The sequence below is a fragment of the Pseudocercospora fijiensis genome (assembly GCF_000340215.1).
Source record: "Pseudocercospora fijiensis CIRAD86 unplaced genomic scaffold MYCFIscaffold_5, whole genome shotgun sequence".
NCBI classification, from domain to species: domain Eukaryota; kingdom Fungi; phylum Ascomycota; class Dothideomycetes; order Mycosphaerellales; family Mycosphaerellaceae; genus Pseudocercospora; species Pseudocercospora fijiensis.
The window spans coordinates 1,746,023-1,769,416 of NW_006921536.1; the positions used below are offsets into that span (position 1 = coordinate 1,746,023).

A 23,394-nucleotide genomic window follows, 5' to 3' on the forward strand; every position below is an offset into this window, starting at 1 on the left:
CAGTGATAAGACTCTCCACCGGCCAGTGCTCGGAGTCGCGGCGTGCTATGTGAGCAACTTCAGGCTCCCTGACGGCCGACTCGAGATCACCAGGTGTTGGTGATGGTGGTGGCAGGGCGTAGACATACGCAGAGTAGCGACGCTGCGCCAGCGTCGGGCGTGTCGGGCGGTGTGATGGCATGTCTGGCTGTATGTCTTCGAATATGGTGGAAGCAGAGAAGTGAGGATTGTCGTCGGGGAAGTCGTCCTCGCCGGGCACGGGCATTGGTTTTGAATGTTCCATTGGTGACGGCGGATGCTTGTGAATGGCGACAGGCACGAAGAATGCAAGAATCACAATGCGTTCTGCACAGGGTCATCGGTAATGCCGGCCCGCCCTTTTCCTGGGGAGGCTCGGTGGATGGTGGTACAAACGGATCCCACCGCGATGTTGATGGATGACGCGTAGCGATCTGCGAGAATGGGACTGGCGCCATTGATGGCTTGCACAAAGCAAAGCATCCGAAATTGCGTGGCACTTGTCAAAGAGAACCTCGTTTGCGCGCCAAGCGTTTGTCTGCCAGTGCATGAGGCAAGAGCTACAATTTGCGGCCCGGCTAATGATCGGGTCAAGCCAGTGGATGCAGTGAAAGCTCGAGCGAAGTTTACGTCGAAGACTGGGAAGATCAAATCACCGACCTGCTGAGAACAATCATCACCCAGTCTACAGTCTGCGCATCGGCTGCACGACACATGTCTTCCACACGCTGAACGTGTATGCTAAGCAACAATATACACACGCTGCAAATTCCGCTGCGGCTGACCTATGTATGTCCTATTCAGGCTACAGCAGGGCTGCATGGCAGTACAGTATACCTTACTTGGTATCAGTCGCGTGCCGTGCCATGCTACCGAGTCCGAGGCGCGCAGCATGTTAAGTTACGCATGCAATTGAGCTTAACTGGACGTCGTCTGCTTGATCCTGCTCTACACCAGCGCCGGAGCCCAGCAGATGTATCGACCGTGGTGAACCAGATTGCCACTACTTTCTAAATTCCAACTCACTGGCCTCTGAATGCTTGACTGACCATGCTTACCTGACGTGGAGCCAGTTCCGGAGCAGGCATGCTGTCCTCAAGATCGAGCTGTGGCGTTGATGGCTTGCCACTAGCCTGTTCTGTCGCGCAAGGGATTTTGATCATGCACCCGCTGTGGTAGCGGACCTGTAATCCAGCTCGTGGTCGCTATTCTGGCATCTTGTCGCTCCTGAAGTATAAATTGGCTCCCATCTAAGAAGCCATTGACGTAGCGGATCCAGTCCTCACCGTCCCAATCGGACGTAGGTCCATGCCACACCACTGCTGATGTGAGCCGAGAGTCCTGGTCTCATGCGTGACTCGCTATGGGTCTCCCTCTCGGGGTCAATAGCGAACGTCATAGATCACTTCACGAGTTTTCCAGCGGCGCAGCTGGATGTAGATGCTCCTTGGATCGATCTTCGCATTAGCCTTGGTTGGCAGGCGCACCATCACTTGACATTGCAGCTGACATACTCCTCTGCATGAAGGTCGCAGCTGGCAGACCACAAGCATCGTTCACACTCTGGTCAAGCGCCATGATCTCTGGTGATTCTGTGCTTCACTGAGTACGTGTATCCTGGCATAGAGATGCCTGGTCCGTTGACCACGTATGACGCCCAGGCATATAAAAGCTACGCAGCTGCCATTGAATAAATTGCGAACTGGCGTCCGTATCCAGCCTCACTCTCAACCATTCATCTTACTGGCCACTGCGTGTTCTTTGTGCGCAGCCGAGAGCCACAGCGGCAGCCATTGTGCGGTATCCTGTGTTGAAGCCTTTCAATCACATGCCGCTCAGTCCACCTGAAGCGAGCTTCTCGGTATCCTCATACATAACGCAATGCTGGTGAATGCCGACTCGAAGTATCCCTGGTGACTCTCGCCAGGTTTCACGTTGGCAGGCCTTTCGACATAGCCGTCGATTTCGGACAATCTTATTGTTCTGAAGCACCATCCATTACCTACTCAGCGACAATGGTCACATTAACTAGCACTCAATGCACGATTCCTGCTCCTCGAGAGTTTATCAACCCCTCCGATCCATCATACCGCACTGCTTCCGTCGTTCACCTTTTGCCCACACACTCTTGGAACACAGTGCAGACATTGCTCCTAATTCGAAATCTCAGATCTCAAAAAGCTTCTTCTGAGATTTCTCTCGAGTACGTTACCTAGTACCCCTCATTCAGCCGTTTGAAAGCGCGTGGCTACCACGAGTTCGGCTAGTGCCGTTTTGCATGTGAAGGCGTCATCCCTGCACAGCATGGAGCAAGAACTGAAATCGCTCATCAGATCCGCACATTCAGCTTCGAATCACATTCAACCAGCCGAAACGTCGCCCACACGCTCTACCATGGATCCTGCGAATACGAATATCGTCGACTGGACCTTTTCAGGCCGTTACGACCCAGAAAAGCCAATCCTCATCGACGCCGCAGATCCGAGCCGCTTCATCACTAAGAACAAGGCTATCGAGCTCGTCGCTAGTCTGATCGGCGCCTTCGAGCCAGACTGCACAGTCTGCCTGCACATTGGCAATGACATCCTCTATCCAATACTATGCTTGGCAATCTGGGCGAATCGCTGCAGATGGACTGGTCCCAACATCTCGTACAAGGCGCCTGAGCTGGAGCATCATATCCGAGTTTCGCGAACGAAGTACATCATTGTCGCTGACGACCGACTCGAGACTGCTCGTGCGGCCGTTAGTGGCAGCAGCACGAAGGCACAGATCATTCGCTTCACCGACTTGCTCGCACCACCCCCTCCATCTGGGCGGCATAATTGCTGCGGTGTCCACAAGCGACATTGCCACAGCAGCAATGCGTCTGAATTCCCGAGCTTGCATGACATCCAGAGCCCAAATGGTCGCGATGCACTTTCCGAAGCATTGCGGCATTTTGATCCAGACTCCATTGCAACGCTAATGTCGACCTCCGGAACCACGGGACTGCCAAAGCTGGGTGCCCGCACTCAGCGCGCCACCGTTCTGGAGTCCGCTGCTGTCGAAGACAACAACTCTCTCAAGTCTTACGAGATCCGTCGGCTGTTTTCGACACCAATATTCCACTCCTTCTCGACACCGGAGATGGTCATCAACAGCCTACGTCTCGGCATCCCGGCATATTTCGTAAAGCGCTTCGACATTGTCCAATGGCCACTCTACGTTCAGAAATATGGCATCACTGAGGCCTTCGCTCCTCCTGCGATGCTTCAGATGCTCGTCAACTGTCCTCATGCACACCCACTGATCCAATCTCTCCGGAATGTCTACACTGGCGGCGCTCCCTTCACATCAGAGTTGAAGGTAAAGTGGGATGCAATCTTCCCTAGCAGTCCGCCTCGTGTTGCCGCTGTCTATGGACTTACCGAGATAGGCTGGTTCACGACCTTCAAATACCCAGAGGTGGATGACTCCAGCGCGGTGGGTAGGCCGATTCCCGGTTGCGAGATTCGACAGTCCAAAGACAACATTACGACGTACAACGACATCGACGTAGCAGAGCTGCATATGCACTCACCACATGTTATGCAAGGCTACTATGGCAATCCAGAAGAGACGAAGAAAATGTTCACCGAAGATGGCTGGCTCAAGACAGGCGATGTAGGCTATATCCAAGACGGCAAAGTCTACATCGTCGACCGTGCCAAGGACCTCGTCAAAGTCAACGGCTTCCAAGTCTCGCCGACAGAGATTGAGGACGCCTTACAGCTACTCCAACATGACATCGAAGAAGCTGCAGTCTTTGGCGTCGACACCGACATCGAAGAACACCCCTTCGCATATGTCGTCCGCAAGCACGACGGCGTCACTATCGAAGCCATCAAGCGCTTCCTGGACGAACGACTCTCATCGTACAAGGTCAGCAAGATCGAAATCGCCTTCATCGACAAGATCCCTCGCAATCCAAGCGGAAAGATTTTGAAGAAGGACTTGCGCAAGATTGCTCGGCCAGAGTAGAAGATGCGAGATGAATTGATTGAATCAAGGATGATGGATACCTCTACACAGGTGTTCTTATGGTGTCTGCGAGAGCGAAAATTTCGCAGCTGTTCGTTTGCGAGCCACAAGGAGGCTATGTCTTTTTCTTTTTTTTTGGGAATGCGTCGCGATCGCTTTTGGCCTTTCATTAAAGTCTCTGCAAGTCTTCTGAGGTTGGCACAGCTGCGAAGCGCATGATGATTCGGAGCGGGATTTTTGTTTACCAGGTTGCGGAATTTCTGTTTGGATAAGGTCGAATAGCACGCGAAATTTATGGCAGCACTGAGCGCTGCACCTTCGAATCTATCACTGCAATGGTTTCTAGGTGCAGAAGCGAGTAAAAAAAAGGCAGGCTTTGATTGGTCTTGCAAGTTCTCGGCGACACTGCAGTTTCATGTTTGAAACCAGCATCCTGAACGCCAACACGAACCACTCCAGGCTCTCTGAACGGTATGGCGTATACAATGTCCTTGCACACGTTTTTGGAGGGGCACTTGGAGGAGGAGCCATCATTTTTGCCAATTCGTCACGTGGGATCAATCCCTCGAGGCGATAGTACATACATAGGTTTGAAGCCTTGAACGGTTGCAGATGCTATACTAGCGAAAGCTAGAAGGAAGGAGAGAAGGGTCGTAAGCTGCATCTTGTGGATTTGACTCGAGCGGTGGCTGATAAACTTGGAAAGACGGACAAGCAGCGGTCGGGAGGGAGGGAGCTTTCTTAAGATATGTAAGTGATTTCTACCCCTATAAAAGGGCAGCAGTCAATGCTGCCACCAACTGTAACGTCTGCCTTCCATTATCCATACAATTCAAGGTGCTCATGTGTTGGACAAGGAAGCCTGTATTCCTCAATCTCGGAAGAAGGAGGGCTAGACCATAAGGCCTGCTGAATCCATGTTCGACCGTATACAGCGTCAACGCACATCGGAGTGAAAGTTAGCGTCCGGAGCCCTGGAAGGTGCATAATATTAGCACTTCCGGCACCGCTAATTGCAGTGTCCTACACTAAATCGAGGTGTTGGCGCCGCGGCTAAGCATAGCACCTATAGGAAGGCTTAGCTATTAATTCCTCCGACTAGAGGGCTTAGAAGTTACGTATAGGCACTATCTAGGGTATATATAGACTATCTTTTAGTAGATTCAATAATATATCATTTTATAAGCTTTTTGCAATGTTAAAGAAAGGAAGAAGGAGTAATTTAGAAGTAAGCTAAAGGTCGTTATATAATTAGGAGTAGGTCTATACTAGATTAATAGTATTCGAGAGTGTAATTATAAAGGAGGCGCGGAGGAGTAGTCGGCGATAAATAGGTGCTTTCGGTAGTATCTACGTATATAGAGTCCCCTATTAAATAGTTAGCTTCTCTCTCGTTCCTTTATAATACCGTATACTTACACTAACGAGTAGCACGCGTAGTATAGCTATAGAAGGGGTTGTTCTAGCGCTATTCGCACTCGTAGTACGCCGGCTCTTCGCGATTAAGTTCAACGATATACCAATCTTCTAGAGGTATACCGTTTACTAGACTAGCGCCGTCTAGCTCTTATTAAAGCCTTCGAACAAGGTAAGAAAGATAGAGCATAGTTACGCCTGCTTTCCGACGTTATTAGCGGCCGTAGAAGTCTAATACTATTAGTTATACCCTCTATCTATTTACTTAGTTTAACACCGGCATTTAATCTAGCTCTATTGCCTTATCGGTCTAGAAGTCTACTAAGGCCGGCTCTATCGCAGTTGTCGCAATCTCGTCGCCCTTAGGTTCTATAGTTTAACAACCCTCTACGCTATTAATTCTATATCTAATAGCGCGACCGTATACTATCTATTCTACTACCTATTTACGACCGTCCGCCGGAGTATAATAAGTCGGAGATACAACTTCGAGAGTAGCGCGAGCTTGAATAGTAACTTCTAAGCTAAATACGTCGTTTATAGGTTAAGGTTATCGATTTAACTAAATAAGAGTCTTAATCTTTAGATAATAACTTAGCCTCGGTACGGATTAGCCCGCGGACCCGGCGATTCCTATTAGATCGGAATTAAAGCTCCGAAGGCGGGGCACTAGCTTCTTCTAACACTTCTAATACCTCCTTCTAAAGCGATTAGCTATTTCTATCGATATAATATACTAATTTATCGCACCCGATACTGCCTGCTATACTACTTGCAAATCGTCTATCTAGCTAGTTAACTCTACCGAGTATTAAATCCCTTCTTTTTAGACCGCTAGGGCTATTGCTAACGTACGAAATCGCAACCTAATAAACTACCGAATAGCGAGTCTACCGCCGAGCCGTACTTCTATATAAACTATATACTACTATTAAACAACTGCACCGAATAGCCAAATAGCCGCTTATTTATATCTTAGAGTAGTCTCGTAAGGCATTATCGACTATCTATTATATCGTTTATAAGCCTTTTACTCCTAGGCGCTACCGAGCCTACCGAATCGACGAATTCGACTATTCGCGCCCTATTCCTTAAGAGATTGCCCTTACCTACGTACTAACTCGACGACGTAGCCGCAGGCTCTATATAGACACCTAAGAGCGCCTTATCGTCGACTATATTACTTAGAACGCTACAACTCGTCGTATAACTTAGACGGAAGTTAGAGACTTACTCGGTTTAAATTATAGTCCTATAACCGTCTCTCGTATCTATAGAAGGCATAGTTATCGCCGCTGCGTTATACGCCCTTAGCCCTTCTATAACGACCGTATTCGACGCCTACGCCTCGAATAGGCTTAATTCTATTAACACTTTACTAAAGAAGACTAGGCAAACGTTCTATAGAGCGACGAGTGTACTATACGCAATAGATTATACGAGAGGCTCTTTGTTACTCGACTAGTTAGTAAGCGCAACTAAGACTACTGTTTAAGGCTTCGCTTCTAACGCCTTCTATACTAGATAATATAGGCCTATATTAGTAGTATTAGCGGCAAAGGACTACTCCTACTATAGGATAAGATATAGGGCAATATTAACAAAGAGTTATACTATAAGAAGGTCTTACTACTAGTTTAAGAAGAGATTAGTCGTATAAATAGCCTTATTACTAACTAAGAATACCCTCTCGGTTACGAGCCTGCCTTACACTTAAGAACAGCACTCTTCTAACAAGACTCGGCGCCTATATATAGAGCTAAACACATACTTAATTAGTTACGAGCTCGCCGCATTATTCTTATAGACAACTAGCTACCTTTATTACTAGATTTGAACCCTATCGAGAACCTATAGCGAGTAATTAAGTAGGCAATTAAACGCCGCAGAAACAGACCTACTAGCTGTAACCTTTAGCTAGCAATTGTCGAAGAATACTATAACGTATCTATAGAATTAGTACAACAATAGATTAATAGTATGCCGGCTCGCTATCGTATAGTAATTAACGCTAATAGCGGTTAAAAACAGTAGTAGATAGCATAGCGCTTACTTAGTTGTCTACAGTTGTCTATAGTCTTTAAACTAGCCTTCTATACGGCTTTAAACACCCTCGTTCTTAACCCTAATCGTTACTAAACTAGCTGTCTATACGGCTTCAAACTAGCCTTCTATACGGCTTCTAAAACACCCTCCTTCTTAACCCCAATCGTTACTAAACTAGCTGAAGAACTGAAGTTCCTAACAATCGCACTGATTGGCTTCTAACACCTAGTCACACTATACTTTGTATAGCAAGCGGTGCCGCTAAGCAAGGGTCGCGACACCCTGGAATGCATAAGCGCTCTTTCACTCCGATGTGCGTTGACGCTGTATTCCAGAATCCAGAATGAGATAAGCTAGCCAGGATTGGGTTTACATTAATTTGATTGGAGGCGGCATTCGCATATTGTAGGTTCAATGCTATACACACAACAGAACGGGGCAGCATGTCAGAGCCTATTTGGCAAGGACAACTTTGGCCGGGCCGGAGTAATAACAGAGGCGAGATACATTCAGAGGGCCAATTTGGTATAATGGATGATGGACCCAAGATGAAGGGAAGGTCTATCGACTATCGCCCGTAAGGCAGGCCATAAGCTTTGTGGCGGCTCTTCGTTGCTGAAGGGATTCGGCATGGTGCCGTCGTGCAGCATCCGTTCGTCGTGATTCATTACCTGGCCTGGCAATGCGTGTGTTGATGTTTGCAAAACATGGCAATTAGGCACGAACGGAACAATTGATCCTCATCGCAACGCCGAGAGCAGTGATTATATGTATCATTTGTTGAAACACGTGTTCTTCGCAGAATCAGAATCAGAATCGCGACCGCGACCGCGACCGCGACGTCTGACGTACATCGCGGCTCGCAGAGTGGTCCTGGTGTCCACGCACGAAACTTGAACATTATTAGTTTATTACCTATTCACGCCGGCCGGCAAGCCTGAATCTGATATCCCTGCCACTCTCCTTAACGTTAGACTTGGGAGCCAGAGCCAGAGCCAGACCGCAGCGCAGCGCAGCGTAGCGTAGCGGAAAGCGAGCACGCAGCATTATTGCCCACAGACACCACCGCCAAGTCACTTGACCGCCGCCCTACCCTCCCCTCCCCTCCCCTCCCCTCCCCCTTGTTGACAGTCGCTACCGTTGGCGTCCGCGCCGCCCAAACTCGTGTCACCACAACATGCCTCCTCCTACGTACGTCTCCCTACAAAATTTCCTTCGCATTCCCCCATCCTCCTCCACGCGCAACACCGCGCCAGCCGCATCACAGCCATCATGCACCATACTGACCACGCCAATGGCAATAGGTTGGCCTCGCACTTCCGCGCCTTCTGGCATACCATGACCTCCAACGATCGACACGCCGGACCAGACGCTTCCTACCGCAACGGCCGCATACCAGTTTCACAGTCGCGCAATGGCATCACGTCGCCCAGCAATACGAGTGCGCTTGAATCGAGAACAGATCTCGACCTGGAAGCCGGCAATGGCTTCGTCACCAGCACCACGAGCCCCCCTTATTCGCCTCAGCGGAACAGTTTGTCCAGACAAGGCTCTGCCTTGGACGGCAAGTCTATGGCCGAAGTTGGTCAAGGCGGGATCCAGATGGAGAGCTTCAAGGATGGACTACCACCGCCGCCTCCCGTCATCCACTCCTGGAAGCGGATTGACCGATGGCTGGAGGACAACTACGAAGAGCTGTTCGAGAATCTTGGCATGGGCGCCACGGTCAACGACGTGAATGAGCTGGAGCACGAGCTAGACTGCACATTACCTCAGGAAGTGCGCGAATCATTGCAGATTCACGATGGGCAAGAGCGAGGCGGTCAGCCGACGGGAGTCATCTTTGGCTGTATGCTGCTCGACTGCGAGGAGATCATTCAGGAGTGGCAGCAATGGAGAACGGTCAACGAAGCATATTTCAGTGATCGACAGACGTTCGAGATTCCGCAAGCGCCACTCAAGGCATTTGCTGGCTCGTCCTCTTCCGCACAAGTGCCAATGGCGCAGCCACAGTCGCCAAACAATCCACAGTGGCGGCAAGAGCTGCTAGAAAAGCAGGACTCGCAACCTCCAAACGCCGTTCAGAAGGTATACTCGCATCCAGCTTGGATCCCACTGGCAAGAGATTGGGGAGGCAACAACATTGCTGTAGATCTCGCGCCCGGTCCGACTGGACGATGGGGACAAGTTATCCTCATGGGCCGCGATTATGACTGCAAGTACGTCATCTCACGATCATGGTCGGCTTTCCTCGCGACTGTCGCGGACGATATGCACACCGACAAGTGGTTCATTGATGAAGAGACGAAAGAGCTGAAATTGCGGGAGTTTCCGAAGCAGGGAGTTGAGCCAGCATACATTGACATCATGCGTTGGAGAACGGATCAGAAGTATGGAAGGAGAGCCCCTAAGAAGCGCCCATTGCGAATCAATAGTAATGTCTCGCCTGGCGCAAACGGATTCTCCCCATACGGATCTCCTACAAAAGAGGACCGGGGCAGGTCACCACACCGGTACTCCAATGGCAAAGCGCCTGTTGGTACATCAAGCCCTAGAGGCCACATGGGCAGTCCACTTGCAAGAGTGACCGAAGAGAGCCCAATTCAGACTCAGCCACAGCCATTGACGCTCGATACATCTGTTGCACCAAGCGAGGACAAGCTGATATCGGTCGTGTCAACGCCGACCTCCACACATCCGAGAGAAGACAAGGAGAACATACCTCAGACGAACGGGAAGCTGGAAGATCGGAGAAGCAGCCAACCATTTCCCAAAAGCCGCCTTGGCAGCACTGTGATGAGCAACAGCGATGATGATGAAGAGACGAGTCCGTTGTCACCCGCGAAAGAGGAGGACGTGCCTCCCATGGCCATTGACGACGAGATGAAAGAAGTCAAGATCTAGATAGAATCTGGCTTGACCATTGCAGCAGAGGGTTGGACATCGAGACGAATCAACAGCAAGCTGAATATTTCGCAATCCTTCGAGCGTTGCTTCCTGCTCTGCATCGCATAGTATGGCGTTGGAGGTAACTTTTTGGGAACGCGGCGTGCCGAGCGCATGTTAGCGGGGCATATCTTAGCCTCAGCATGAGGAAGGGCATGGAATGAAGATGAAGAAGAAACAACAGACTACGCCAGTGTGTTTTCTGCGACGAGCGAGATCCCGGGACAAAGGCCAGGTGCTCTTTGCCGGGTTTCAGTTCTGTGATGTTTTGAGCGCTTGAGCTATTGTGTATTGTCAGAATATTCGCCATGGGCATTTTAGCATGGCCCTATAGCGCTATCGCAGAGTGAGAATGCAATCAATATCAGTGCAGCCCGACACCCATTCGAGATGCGGTTGTCTTCCAGGTGTGCAACATTGCGTCAGGCTGAATGAAAGAGCAAGGTTTGAGACATGCGTTGGCTCTGGTAAGGCCGCAGGTTACGAGTTATGATCGAAAGACTACAAAAGTACGCGTGCCCGACTATGGCTGGAGAGCAAAGCTGCTCTGGATGGCAGCATCAGCCTTGATGAGCTGGCTTCCGCCTCTTGCCATTGGAGCCCGCCGCCAAGCAGGACTTCACGCTGGCCCTGTCACCAGAATACTCCTGATAGTCCAGATGGTGACGGCAGCAAATCGGATCTCACTTCTGTGTGAACGGAGCTTGCTCAGTGACAATGCATTCCCCTCAGAACGCCAGAACTTCACGAACGCGAAGTGCGGATTCCATTCACTTTCTTCCTATTGTCGCTATAAAATTCACTCGATTTCGAGACTATATTTGGAACGCCGTGTCCCCATGGGCGGTTTATTCACTGTTCCCTCGATATAAAACTTTCTCCTTCGACCAACTTCTTTCTACGCTTTAGACACCACGGTTGAGCACGCAGACTCGAAACTTTCCCTGAAACACTGTACTTGTATTGACACACGTACTGTCATCCACAGCGACCACAACTATCGAGAACGTCATACAACCTACATCCACCAACGCGCCCCTTCGAGTCGCCATTTTCGACCACTTCTCGCGCAATCCTCCTTCTTTGCAAACCGGTCCTGATACAGCACTTCTGTACAACCTCGAAGATGTCGAGCTACTTCATCAACGGTCTCGCCGCCATAATGGAATCCGACATGGCTCCCACCCTCCTCTGCGTTCTTCTGGTCCTCGACTTGCGCTACACATTCTTCGTGCCTCTGGCCATCCTCGAGATCTTCTCTACACTCGTCTTCCTCTGTCTCCAAAGCAACGGCTGGGGCTGGAAATATCCACAAGCCGTGCAAGACTTCGAGCTCCTTCGCGCCAACACCCTGATTCCCAAGGCTTTCTTTCCTCCTGCTTCAGCCTCTACTGCCCGATCCTCAAACTTGACACTACACCAGACCGCCTTCAACGTATCAAAGATTACTATCACCAACCACCGCGATCTCTGGGCTACCTTCAGTTCTTCTGATCCGAGCGCCACCTCTCCTCGTTCCCTGCGCAACTTGCTGGACGCTTGTGAACAGCTCGAATATGATATGGACTGCATCGCCGAAGCTTTGACGTAGAAGAGTGGTGGTGTCTGGGACGAAGGGCATGATTGGAAAGTCGCAAGCGGGTCAGTATTTTTTTTTGCGGCAGAGATGGTTCAAGACGCTGGGAGAGGAGCTGTATTCGTGCCAGGATCGATCTTGTTGTGTGAGGGCTGCTCAAGCGATGTTGAGGCTTCATAGTCTGATTCCGACGAGCTGGGGGTTGACGTTTCCGTGATTTGTTGATGGACTGTGGGTGTGGTGTTTGGACTGGACATGAATGTTTTTTTTGGGCTTTGGGAATGGAGGGATTGCTTTGTTAGGGAGTTTTGAGTTTATACTTGAGATGCCTGGGCAGCATTGCCTCGGAGACAGATAGGAGAGCATGGCGACGAAGTCGGTCTTCGCGTTGTCCATAGCTCGGAATGAAATTGAAGGCATCCACGTTGTGAAGTAGTTCCGCATCCTCACATTTCTGTTCATAACTCTATAACTGGAGCGTTGCAAAGGTGTCGAGATCTCATTGTGCGATTTCGATGTCTCGGAGACGGTTAGAGCTCTACTTATTGAGGAATCGATACAGCTCACTTGTCTCTTCTCGCTTCCCTGACATTCGCATCGATATGGCGTCGGAGTCTCTTGCGAAGCTCGCTGCAACAACAAGAGGACACCGAAGCAAGCAGGATGCTATTCGTCGAAGGGAGCTACCTACTGAAGCTCACTTGTTCTCTCGCTTCCTTGATATTCATGTTGATATGCTATTGAATGCGCTTTTCAAGCTCTCTATGACGACAGATGATACTGAAGCAAGAAGGCTGCCATTCGTCGCGGTGAGCTCCCACATCTCACTTCCATGTCTCTCCGTGTTTCCTCGTGACTGGTGCTGTCGTGGCGTTGGGGTGCCTTTGCAGATTCTCGCAATACCAAACCACGGCAGAAGCGAAATTCTATGCGCCAAATTGAGGCGAAGGATTAACATTCCTACCTACTAGTACCGCTCCGACCTTCTACTCGCTATCCTCCGCAGCGTCCTCTGGGTCTGTATCCGGATCCGGATTGAGAGCTGGAATCTCAAGATCGCTATCATCATCGCCAAAGTCGGGCTGTTCTGGCACAGCGGTTGCAAAATTTGCTTGAGAAGAGCTCACAGGCGCTGGAGCGACTGCCGGGACGACTTCTGGCTTTGGTGACATGGTTTTCGCACGCTTGACTGCGGCTTCTGCATCCGCACTTTCGTCTGCCCTGCGTTTGCTTGCGGAAATGATATCGGAAGTAGTCGTGGCGGTATTGCTGTCGGCTGGTAAAGCATCTTCATCGGCACCTTGTGCTGCATCGGAGCTCGGGTCAGGCGGAGGTAATTCCTCCTGCATTCCCTCATTCTCAGTGCTGCCAAATTCTTGAGTCGCCTCCATGTCAACATCCTCCGCTTCTTCAAAGTCGTCGTCCTCATTCTCCTCTTCATTATCGGAAGCATGGTCCGCTTCGTCCGCGTCCACGCCTTCGTACCCTGATTTTGCTACCCGTATCAAAGGCATGCGCGGTCGGAGGAGGGCTTCGGTCTCAATACAATCGCCGAATTCTCGAGCCAAGAATGGCATGAGGCTGCTTTCACTTTGGCTGGTATTGTTCTTCCTCGCCGGATTCATAACGCTTGCTATGAGAAGCTGCCGATCTTGCGTGAGTATGGCGGCTCTGTCAATCTGAGCACGAATCTGAGGAGACAGCGCTGCAGCATCAACCTTTCGAAGGGCTGCGTAGAGGAGGTTTCTGGCCGATTCTACGACAGTAGACCTCTGCGTAGGGTGACTCTGTGTGACTTGGCCGCCGGACAGACCTAGTTGCTGCTTCACGCCGCCTGTGCCATTCTGTGACTGGGACTTGAGCTCACCGGCAGGAAAGACTTCCTGACAGGCAGCCTTCAGGATAGGCGACAGGTCAGAAACTTCATTACGAGTCATCGACAAACCAGAGCGATCGATGAAGTGTTGCACCAGGGCGAAAACTGCCTCGCGAACGCTGTCATCGTGTTGAGCCTGGAATACAGGCAGGATCTGCTCGATCGTGATATTTGTAAGAGCTGAAGCGGCTAACTGGAATCTGGTGTGGACGGATGCAGTAAGCTGGAGGGCAGCTACATGAATGCTTGGAAGGGCTGCAAACATGGCTTCGCGTTCATGCTTGGATATCTGGTTGTTAGGCTTGAGGCTATCCTGTTTGGCTATTGCCGGCACAACACTGAAAATCCTGGCAAGAAGATCTTCTAGCATGCCAATCGGCACGGAGATGGATGTAGAAGTTGCGGTGGTCAAATGTGCTTCAATGATGCGGAGCAACGCAACTAGCCTCTGTGCGCCAGCATATACACCTTTCCAAGGCTTGAGGCCGGCCGCATCCTCATTCTCCGATTCAAGATCGCCGTTCAGTATTTTATGCGTAGGGGCCGAAGGCTCGACAGCAGTTCCTGACTGCCAATGCTCGTGGATCGCGCGAAAGACTCTGTCGCATGTGGCGTGAGCGGCGTGAATGTGTGCCTTCCACGTATCAATCCATTTCTCACCACTTCCCTGCTTGGGCGCACAATGATGCAGCAGCACCAATACGCGCTCCGCAGCGGCTTGTTGAGAGGCAGAGTAGGCAAGTGGGGCGCCGGAGTGCAAGCTGACGCCAGACAATACGGATGCCAGGATAGAACGTAGCCTTGCCTCGTTGTTTCGGAATATGGTCGGGTGCCTTGGTAATAAGGTGACAAATGCTTCGAGTATGGTCTGGAATTCGCTCGACGAGCAACGCTTGTTTTCCAAATTCGATAGACAAATGGGGAGCAAGGCTGTCAAGCTGGGAGTGGTGATGTCGCGCACCAGATTGGCGTAGTCCCATGTAAGCATGAAGATGCGAGTGAGCGTGATCAGGGCCAAATTGCGCGTGGTTGGAGGGTCTGGCTTTTTGAGGTAGCCAAGCAGGATTTTGACCCAGGCGTTGCACGTGCTAAGCACTTGGAGGCCTCCCGCTTCGATTGTCGCCTTGACGAGAACGACAGCCGCCCATCTTCCTTCAATGCTCCTTTCTTGCAGGAGAGAGCCAAGACGAGTGTGGAAGCTCTTCAGGATTTCGGCGGTCTCGCGGGTCTGTTTCTTCTCCGATGGCAAGCTGATCAGATCTCTGCAATTCCAGATGGAGGCGGAAATTTGGGCCGCGACCAGTGGCAGTTCATGGGGCGGAGTGGTCGTGATGCGATATGTCACAGCGCGCAAAGTGCTCAATAAGTACGGAGACGGCTGTGCCTGTGCCTGTGCCATTCTCAAGTAGCCGCCTACCAGTACATCTTTCCGTTTTTTCAAAAAAAGAGAAGAAGCTGCATGACTAGCGGCGGATCTACGCGCGCGTGCATGGCCGATCCCTGTCGCCTGCCGTCAAGGAAGGTGCCAGTGCACGTTCTCGCATATTGCAGAACTATGGGAAGGAAGGAAGAGAAGCCGGCTTGACTCGGATACACAGCACACCTTTGCAAGCTCTCGCACCGTTCGCGCAGCTTCGAACATGCTCTCGAAGCGCGCAGCGTGAACATGCGGCTTCCATAGCGCTGGCGACTGCAAGTTCGGTGTGAAGCGTGCTGCTGCGCCATGAGTGTCCACAGGCCGCCCAAGGCCGACAAGGCTGCCAGATACTTGAGCCTGCTGGATCACGCGCTTTGCAATGCCCAGTGGGACCATGTGCCCGAGCTGGCACGAAAGGTCGAGAAACATGCGCCCCAAAGAAAATGTACGCCGCCCATACAAATGTTGATGGCAGAACGAACACTTCGCTGAAACCGCCATCGCCTAGGTCTGACCCTTGCCGCGCGCGCAGAATCGCACGTCGCCAGCGCTTCCCATCGTCCCTCGTCTGAAGCCTCAACGAGCATCCACGGCCTCGCCGAGCTCCTGCCTCGTCTTGCCGAAGCTGTATCGACAGCGCAGCAGACCTACCCAGACGACTCATTCATAGCAGGCACGTGTCTCGCACAAATATACTGCTTACAGGACACGCCGCAAGACGCTCTACAAGTCCTCGACGCCTCACCACCCAGAGCTCCCGCAACGAAGGCTACTACAGCGACATTGGGATGGCTCGAAGTATGCGAGGTGAAGTGCTCTTTCATTCGAGCCTCATGCCTAGACGCGCTCGAGCGCAAGAATGAGGCGAGGGAGCTATACCAGCATGCAGTCTCCCACACGCCTGGATATAGGAGTCTCGAATTGCGACGATGGACCGAGAGATTACTTGCGAGGGCATGCATGTACAGTGTGAAAAAGATGCCATCACCTTCCGCCAGCGATTTCGCAGAAGCGCACCGTCCTTTTCGAGCGTGGGGTGAATTTTGGCACAGAGCGCCGACCCACCAAGGCGCCACCACTCCATCCGGGCTCGAGATTCCCCGAAGGCAGGTCTGGAAAGCCTACTATGACCTTTTGTCGAGTGTCCTCCAGCACGCATTGATCTATGGCCCAGAGCAGAAAGGCTCTGCTATCGAATTCCTGCCATTGACTTCATCCGTATCCGAGACGGAACGAGTTGCCGCAAGACGACGACAGCGAGCGGAGCTCCTTCGCGTTGAGTCAGCGTATGAATCTCTTCTGCTAGAGGAGACCAAGTTTCCCAAAGCTAGTCAGGCTAACACCGAGCTTGAAGAATGGGCAGATCAAGTTGTTGCCAATTGGAGATTCTTCACAGGTTCGGACTGGAGCGATGCAGATCTGGGCAAAGGAGGAAAGCAATCCGTCTCGCGAGCTGTTCTGGACATACTTTATCGAGCGGCAACCAAGACCTTTCACTCGACCCCGATACTTCGACATCTATTCACCCTGCACGCGGCACTGGGCGAGTTCGACCTAGCAATGCATGCTTTTGACAGCTATACGGAAATCGTGGACAAGGGCAAGGCTCGAGCCGAGAAGACTGGCAAGCATGAAATTGGGGTTGATGGCGATGACACTGCAATCCTCGCAGCGACAGAAGCTATCAAGCTGTTATGCCAATATGGTGATCGAGAACAGGCAGAAAGGGCGAACGAAATTAGTGCCATTGTCCAAAAGTGGCTTTCACAAAAGCGTCCTTCAACTAGCACTTCGACCCTCACGAACGGCGACGTGACCGAGAAGTCGATGGAATCGACCGAATCGGCACTCCAGCCAACAACACTGGCGGCGGCTTATCGAGCGCTTGGTGTTACTCAAGCACGATGGGCACATCTGACTTATGAGTCCAGCACTAGGTCATCTTTGCTCGCGGAAGCGAATAATAATCTGCGCCGAGCACAAAAGTTTGAGCCAAACAACAGGGAAACAGCTTATGCCCTCGCCGCTGTGCTCGGGGAGATGCGAGACATTAATGCAGCACTGCAGGTCATCCGGATTGCACTTGACGACTCTGTAATGCTTAACGGCGATGCCGCAACGGACGAGCACCATGAGCGTGAACGACCTCTTCTTGCGCTTTGGCACATGCTTGCTCTCTGTCTGACTGCGCAAGATCAATTCGAGACTGCATCGCAAATTTGTGACGCTGCGTACAGCCAATTCGGCAACTCAGAGGTCCTCTTTGGGAGCACGCCGCAAGGTCTCACGGTCGACGCTGAGAAAGAACCACTTGGTCCAAATACACGCGGGATTGTGGATCAAATGGAAGGCTTCGAGAAAGAGAGCATCATTCAAATTAGAATGACACAGATCATCTTACTTGAGCTCATGGAAGGGCCAGATGCTGCATTTGATCTTACTGACAGCTTGCTTGGTTTGTACTCAAAACTATACGGGAATCCCGAACATGTCGCAACGCAAGCAGCAAGGCCACCTGCAACATCGGCTTCCGCCACCACTCCCTCGCGGCTTGGCGGCACTCTCAGGAGCATTACGGGCAGCATTCGCCCGCGCTCTTTGCGATCCAGACGCAGTAGCATTGATTTAGCAACGTCGAGGCAAAGATCTATTGCTTCTCAGGACGATAATGCACCGTCGTCTCCTCCACAACGCCTGCAACCCTCAACTAACGGTCAAACACTGGGCCCTCCGATCTCGATCACGGTGACGAATGAGGAGGGAGGCCCAGCTGGCAAATCACATCATCGTCATCATCTGCATCTTCCTTTCCATGGTCGACATAAGGGCGTTGCTAGTACAAGGTCCACAACGAGCATTGCAGAGCAAGATGAGAATCAGTCTCCTATGGAGAAGTCATCGCCTCTACCTGCCACAGCAAAAGCAGGCGCCGACGGAAGTCCTGAGCAGCCTTTGGAAGGTATCGCTCATCAAAGGCCCCCTGATCAGTGGCCGCTCCCAATAGGACATCATGATCAACCGCCTGTGCAGGACCTTCGGCTACCAGCACCACATCCGGCATCTGCATCAGCTGTCTCCGAACCACGGCTACTGCCATTGCATGAAAGACGGCATCAGGTCGGCGTCTTGATAAAGATATGGCTATTCGTAGGAGCCCTATACATCCGAGCAGACTCATTCGATGATGCCGAGAATGCTGTAGAGCATGCTTTCAAGCTCGTCGAGGGTCTTGAGAAGGAGCTGGCTGCCTCGGAAGATGGCATCAACGCTCGAAGATTGTTCGAAAAGGGATGGGGAGGTGGCAAGAGTATTGATGATTTGTGGGCTGACGTGTGGTCAACGGTAAGTCAGAGATCGTTTGAGCGCAATGAATGCGCTAACAGCTGTGCAGAAAGCTTTCCTTTCATTAACGCGCGAACGACCGTTTGAAGCAATCCCAGACTATGAACAAGCCCTCTCCTACAGCCCCGATCATGCATCTGGCATCATCGGACTCGCTAATCTACTTTTGGATCAGTACGAGGAGAAGTTGCCTTTGGAAGAGCCTCTACACCCAGTCAATCCTCAAGCCTCGACCTCCGGCTCCCTCATTGGCGAAGCCAAGCCATCACTTACCCGACCTAACACTGCAACAAGCACGATTCCATCTCGGCGCGCCTCTTACATTAGTGATTCTCGCCCCATCGAACCAGAAGTGGAGGATGGCCACAAAAAGCGCAGACCAGAGCCCACCCCGGCAGAATTAAATCGCCTTGCCGCCCGCGACAGAGCATACATGCTTCTCTCCAATTTGACGAAATTGGGAAGCGGATGGGATAACTCTGAGGCTTGGCTCGCACTTGCTAGGGCTCATGAGTTGAGTAAGGAGATCGGAAAAGCTAAGGAGGCACTGTGGTGGGTTGTTGAATTGGAGGATCGTAAGCCACTTAGATCTTGGAGGGAAGTTCTACCCGGCGGATACATACTGTAAAGATGAGAAGCGAGCGGTAATGAAAAGGAAGGAGGCAGGAAGGGAAAGACTCTTTTTGCATTGCCTTGCATCAATTCTACGTACATATATCCGCTCCTGGTTCTGACAGCGAGCCATTGATACCCTTGACTTTTGGTGTAGCTCAATTCTATCAATGCTTTTTTTTTCTCTTCATCTTCCTCTTCTATACTCGATCGAAAGTTATTCTGAAAGCCTTCGGACTCACAGTAAGTCGTTGCAGCAACTAAATTTCCAGCTCGCACAAGGAACAACTGAGACGAGAAGTTGGCAACGCCAAGTGATGTCCATCTCGGAGACAGCGCCGAAACGCTCAGACCACTTATCTTGGCACGCGCTAGCCCGGACACCTTTTCTTGCACTTCACGCTCTGGATCCTCTTTTCCTTCTTTATTATCACTTTTTGTGCGTCCATAAGACAGTGAATGCCAGCAGGCTCTGGACTCAACGTTTCGTTGGGTTCGGGGTCTTCGATTGCCGGTTTTCGATTTCGAGGCGCGGAGAGGGAGACTGTTGGTACTATAAGAGCTGGTTACGCATATTATGGTTGTGTAGACGGTGTCAGAAGTGCCGGACAAGAATGAATGAATATGGATGGGAAAGAGCAGATATTGAGATTTGGGGTTGGGGTGGTGATAAAGCATTTAGTGAGTGCAGCGCCATCATGAGGCTGCAGCGTCTTCTCTGCAGACTTGCTGCTCCTCAACATTGCACGGCTTCGGCATGAGACTCTCTGTATCCTTTTGCTGAACTGCGCTCCATGTCTCTCGGCAATCACAGGAACAGTAGCTTCATAGTCCTGTAGCCATAGTTTTCCATGACAAAGCTGACGCGTTGCAGAAACGGCTTAGGACCCGTGCCATAGTTTTTGCGTCGTTCATAGCGAAAATCTGCGCTTGCCCCTCAACTCCCCTTCTTCTCAACATCCTGCCAATCCAGAGCCAACCCATGAAGCTGATCCGCCCACTCGCAGTGCCGCGCCCCCTCAACTTTCCTCCCAAACTCAAACAACACCGCGGCCGAGTCTGCCAGATAATTTCCTGCTGACCAGCACAAATCCGAAACCTGTCTCTTATCTGCATTCTCCTTCGCAGCCTTCAGGAACTTCGGGTCCGCGCCAAGCCATGTTATGAGATTTCCTGGTTGGACATCGAGGGCTTCGCCGAAGATTTGGGATACGGTTCGAGCCTCGCTCTGTAGCTCGGCGTAGAATAGGCGCACGTAGATCTCTTTGAAGTAGTCGAAGAGGCGCATTTCTTCGGCGGTGTTGCGCTCGGATGATGAAGGCATGTTTGAGGCGGCTGAGAGGTTGTTAGATTTCGTTGTGGAATGAAGGAGAAGGTGCTACTGACTGACCTTGTAAAGTATCCAATCTTCAGTCTTGTGTGCTTTTATCTGCGGCAAGGAACGCGTCGAGAGCTTTCCAAGAGTTGCAAGAATGTTATGTGCGAAGGCGCAAATGACTTTTCTGCTACGGCTGATGGAGTTGAGACGTCTTGGAATGCAAGAAGGCGCGGATGAGCGCGGAGGGAAGGCAGGCGAGGGTGCACAAGAGCAAGAATTTTTGGAGTTTACTTGAGTTGAGAGCGACAATGCTTCAGTGCACGTTTGAAGTGAGTCAAAGCAGATAATGAGATGACATAAAGGAAGAGGCGGCCAGTAGATTCACTTCACGAGACTCGGCATAGGCAAGAGGCGCCGTTTACAAAAGTTTGACTTGTGAAGTCGTTTATGCTGCCTCACGTCCTCATGCTGTCGTTACCAAGCCAGTCGTTTCCTTTCCTTTCCTTTTCCGCGAAACTCCTCGCCGACACGCAGGATCTTCTATCCTTCCACAAACGCCTAGCATGCAAATGCGACCATCAAAGCAAAATGACTCCCATACTTGAGCCCAGATCAAGAATTGACAACCTCATCTCCTTCGACTGTTCACATTCCGCCCCGCGCCGACCTTCGGGCGCCCACCTGATTTCCCTCGATCTCCTGTCAATATGCTAGGCAAATAGTCTTCATCCATCAGACTTCTCTCCTTCTGCCTCTTTTCGCGCTTTGCGGCCTCTTGATACTCCTTTTGATCTTCAGCCAGGATCAATTCGTGGCCCCAGCCGTCCTTCCCACCTCCCTTGATCCGTCCATTCGCGGAGCCGTGCACAGGTTTGGGTACGCTGAATTTGTTCCCCCGATTATTCCACTGCATGTTCTTCTTCAGGTGCAGCTTGAATTGGCCATTCGCGTCGGTCGAGCACGACACTCGGGTCAGCGAAGGCTGTCCACATCTCGGACAAAACTGTTTGTCAAGGGCTTTCGAGACGTTGAAGCACGCATGACATCGCAGTACGTACGTCTTCAAGTGCTTGACTCTAGACATGGAAGGCGAAAGAAGGTTCAGGTTCATCTGAAGAATAACGTTCTGCATGGCAAAATCTGAAGTCAAAACACCAACCTGCATGGTCTTCGGCTCTGGTGTCTGCGTCGTTGATGCTGCAGCGTCTTCTGCTTGTTTCTTCTTCAAGTTGGAAGGTGTGATCCAGCCCTCAGAGTCTGAATCTGAATCTTCCTGGCTTTCGGCAGAATTAAGCGCTGAGTCGACCTTCGGTGATCTCTGTTCTGCGATGTCTTCGGCGGTCTCGGTAATAGAGGCGCTCTGAAGCTGTTCCGCAAGATCTGATTGAGCCAATGCCGGATTAGCATCTTCCTGCGAAGCTTTGCCTGTTGGCTCAGCCGCTGTCGCTACGTTCTGAGCTGTGCTTTCTTCTTCACTCTTGGGTTGAGGCACGGCATCAACAGCAGCGTCGACAACATTGTCTGTCTGCGCCTCTCCTTTCTTGGGCGGCGCACCGTTCAGCCCCTTCTGGCCGGGTATGCGCCGCAGCCTCCAGTCTCCTCCATTCCGTTCGCATTCAAGCTCGTATGTGAGAGCGATGATCTGAATGTCAGGCTTGCTGAGCACTGAAAGATCTCCAGTCTTTCGCGCAAAGTCTGTGACAAATCGGATGCTGTTGGGATTGGGTGACCTTATTGTCAGAAATGGCTTCAGCGTGGTCTCAACTCTTGATCTAGTGGCGGCGTCCTTGATCTCTGATATGATGGCAGGAACAGTCACGAGCGTCTCGGCTTGGCTAAGCAGCGTGGATACTGGCGGTTCGTTTTTTATAATTGCCCCGGTGTCCAGCACCACAATGTTCACAGGCTTCTCCATCGCCATTCTTGCGATATGTCAGGTTTGCGGTTGCCAGAAATTGTTCTACAGAAATTTGGACGACACCAAAAAAGGAACTCGTGCCGAGCCGTCGAGCCGTCGTCAAAAGTTCGGGTCACGGGATCTGGACCGTTGAGTATCAGGACAAAACACTTCTGTGTACTCAAAATTGCAATATTGATAGGCAAAAGCAAGACCTCTCGCTCATGACGCTGTCTGTTGAAGCAGAGTTCTATTTCTCCGAGTGGTCCTTGAAACTACAAAACTTGCTCAGAGGCGCCGAAAGCTAAGCCAAAGGGGCCAGCACGAAAACGCCTACCACTTTCTCCTCACCACGGAGGGACTCCGAGGGAGTGCCGCTCTCCGCCCTCCGCCCTCCAGCGGACCTCACTCCTTCATCTCCCGTATCATGTAGCAACTCATCCCATTGACTTCACCGTGGTCGTTCTCCCGCTACATGTATGCAAGCCGGCGAGCATCGCTACTTCCTCGTTGCTTCGTTCCATCTCCAACGCTTGAAGCAGTCACACCTGGCTCACGCGTCTGACCGACTCGAAACGCGTCCTTATCCCGCACGCTCGCTTGTCGATACCAGAAACGCAATCGAAGGCACAGAAGCTCGGCCGATCCCTTCTCGAGTCATACGTCTTGATGGCGTTGATTGCCTTCCTCTGCCTCTGCATGCAGTCCAGCCCTCGACGTTCGATCGCACAGTTGCACAACAGCACCCCGGGCATCTGTTGCAACAATGCTATCCGTGTAGTCCAGCAACACAGCTTCTTTCCCCGTAAGAGCATGGAAATGGCATGTTGATGTGCCAGGCGTACGTTGAGAAGAGCCGCTCGTCCCAATATCGTTCTGTTGGCATCTGGAGACATTTCGCCTTGTCCTGAAGCGCATCATCGGACCA

General features: G+C 51.3%; 8 protein-coding genes across 8 annotated transcripts; 4 read left to right on the top strand and 4 right to left on the bottom strand.

Annotated features, from left to right (window-relative positions):
* Positions 1 to 913: 913 nt before the first annotated feature.
* Positions 914 to 2,087, bottom strand: MYCFIDRAFT_207971 (uncharacterized protein; the record flags this gene model as incomplete). Its single annotated transcript, XM_007929210.1, has 8 exons — positions 1,770 to 2,087; positions 1,581 to 1,738; positions 1,425 to 1,553; positions 1,334 to 1,393; positions 1,186 to 1,299; positions 1,045 to 1,151; positions 973 to 1,021; positions 914 to 940 (listed from the first exon to the last, which is right to left on the bottom strand). The coding sequence occupies exons 1-8, from the start codon at positions 1,810 to 1,812 to the stop codon at positions 914 to 916; spliced, it is 687 nt and encodes a 228-aa protein (XP_007927401.1). The 5' UTR covers positions 1,813 to 2,087.
* A 325-nt stretch (positions 2,088 to 2,412) lies between these two features.
* On the top strand, positions 2,413 to 4,020 carry MYCFIDRAFT_138967 (uncharacterized protein; the record flags this gene model as incomplete). The annotated part of the gene is made up of 3 exons (XM_007929211.1): positions 2,413 to 2,926; positions 2,969 to 3,394; positions 3,464 to 4,020. 3 exons carry the CDS (start codon positions 2,413 to 2,415, stop codon positions 4,018 to 4,020), a joined length of 1,497 nt encoding a protein of 498 aa, XP_007927402.1.
* A 4,800-nt stretch (positions 4,021 to 8,820) lies between these two features.
* Positions 8,821 to 10,798, top strand: MYCFIDRAFT_154530 (uncharacterized protein; the record flags this gene model as incomplete). Its single annotated transcript, XM_007929212.1, has 1 exon — positions 8,821 to 10,798. The coding sequence occupies one exon, from the start codon at positions 8,821 to 8,823 to the stop codon at positions 10,384 to 10,386; it is 1,566 nt and encodes a 521-aa protein (XP_007927403.1). The 3' UTR covers positions 10,387 to 10,798.
* A 756-nt stretch (positions 10,799 to 11,554) lies between these two features.
* Positions 11,555 to 12,019, top strand: MYCFIDRAFT_78698 (uncharacterized protein; the record flags this gene model as incomplete). The annotated part of the gene is made up of 1 exon (XM_007928966.1): positions 11,555 to 12,019. The coding sequence occupies one exon, from the start codon at positions 11,555 to 11,557 to the stop codon at positions 12,017 to 12,019; it is 465 nt and encodes a 154-aa protein (XP_007927157.1).
* A 971-nt stretch (positions 12,020 to 12,990) lies between these two features.
* On the bottom strand, positions 12,991 to 15,279 carry MYCFIDRAFT_32496 (uncharacterized protein; the record flags this gene model as incomplete). Its single annotated transcript, XM_007928762.1, has 1 exon — positions 12,991 to 15,279. The coding sequence occupies one exon, from the start codon at positions 15,277 to 15,279 to the stop codon at positions 12,991 to 12,993; it is 2,289 nt and encodes a 762-aa protein (XP_007926953.1).
* A 324-nt stretch (positions 15,280 to 15,603) lies between these two features.
* On the top strand, positions 15,604 to 19,267 carry MYCFIDRAFT_32569 (filamentation protein; the record flags this gene model as incomplete). Its single annotated transcript, XM_007928766.1, has 4 exons — positions 15,604 to 15,742; positions 15,806 to 16,515; positions 16,564 to 18,639; positions 18,689 to 19,267. 4 exons carry the CDS (start codon positions 15,604 to 15,606, stop codon positions 19,265 to 19,267), a joined length of 3,504 nt encoding a protein of 1,167 aa, XP_007926957.1.
* A 921-nt stretch (positions 19,268 to 20,188) lies between these two features.
* MYCFIDRAFT_78695 (uncharacterized protein) lies at positions 20,189 to 20,575 on the bottom strand (the record flags this gene model as incomplete). The annotated part of the gene is made up of 1 exon (XM_007928965.1): positions 20,189 to 20,575. One exon carries the CDS (start codon positions 20,573 to 20,575, stop codon positions 20,189 to 20,191), a length of 387 nt encoding a protein of 128 aa, XP_007927156.1.
* A 406-nt stretch (positions 20,576 to 20,981) lies between these two features.
* Positions 20,982 to 22,654, bottom strand: MYCFIDRAFT_87066 (uncharacterized protein). The gene is made up of 2 exons (XM_007929213.1): positions 21,876 to 22,654; positions 20,982 to 21,818 (listed from the first exon to the last, which is right to left on the bottom strand). Exons 1-2 carry the CDS (start codon positions 22,488 to 22,490, stop codon positions 21,198 to 21,200), a joined length of 1,236 nt encoding a protein of 411 aa, XP_007927404.1. The 5' UTR covers positions 22,491 to 22,654; the 3' UTR covers positions 20,982 to 21,197.
* Between the last annotated feature and the right edge of the window lie 740 nt (positions 22,655 to 23,394).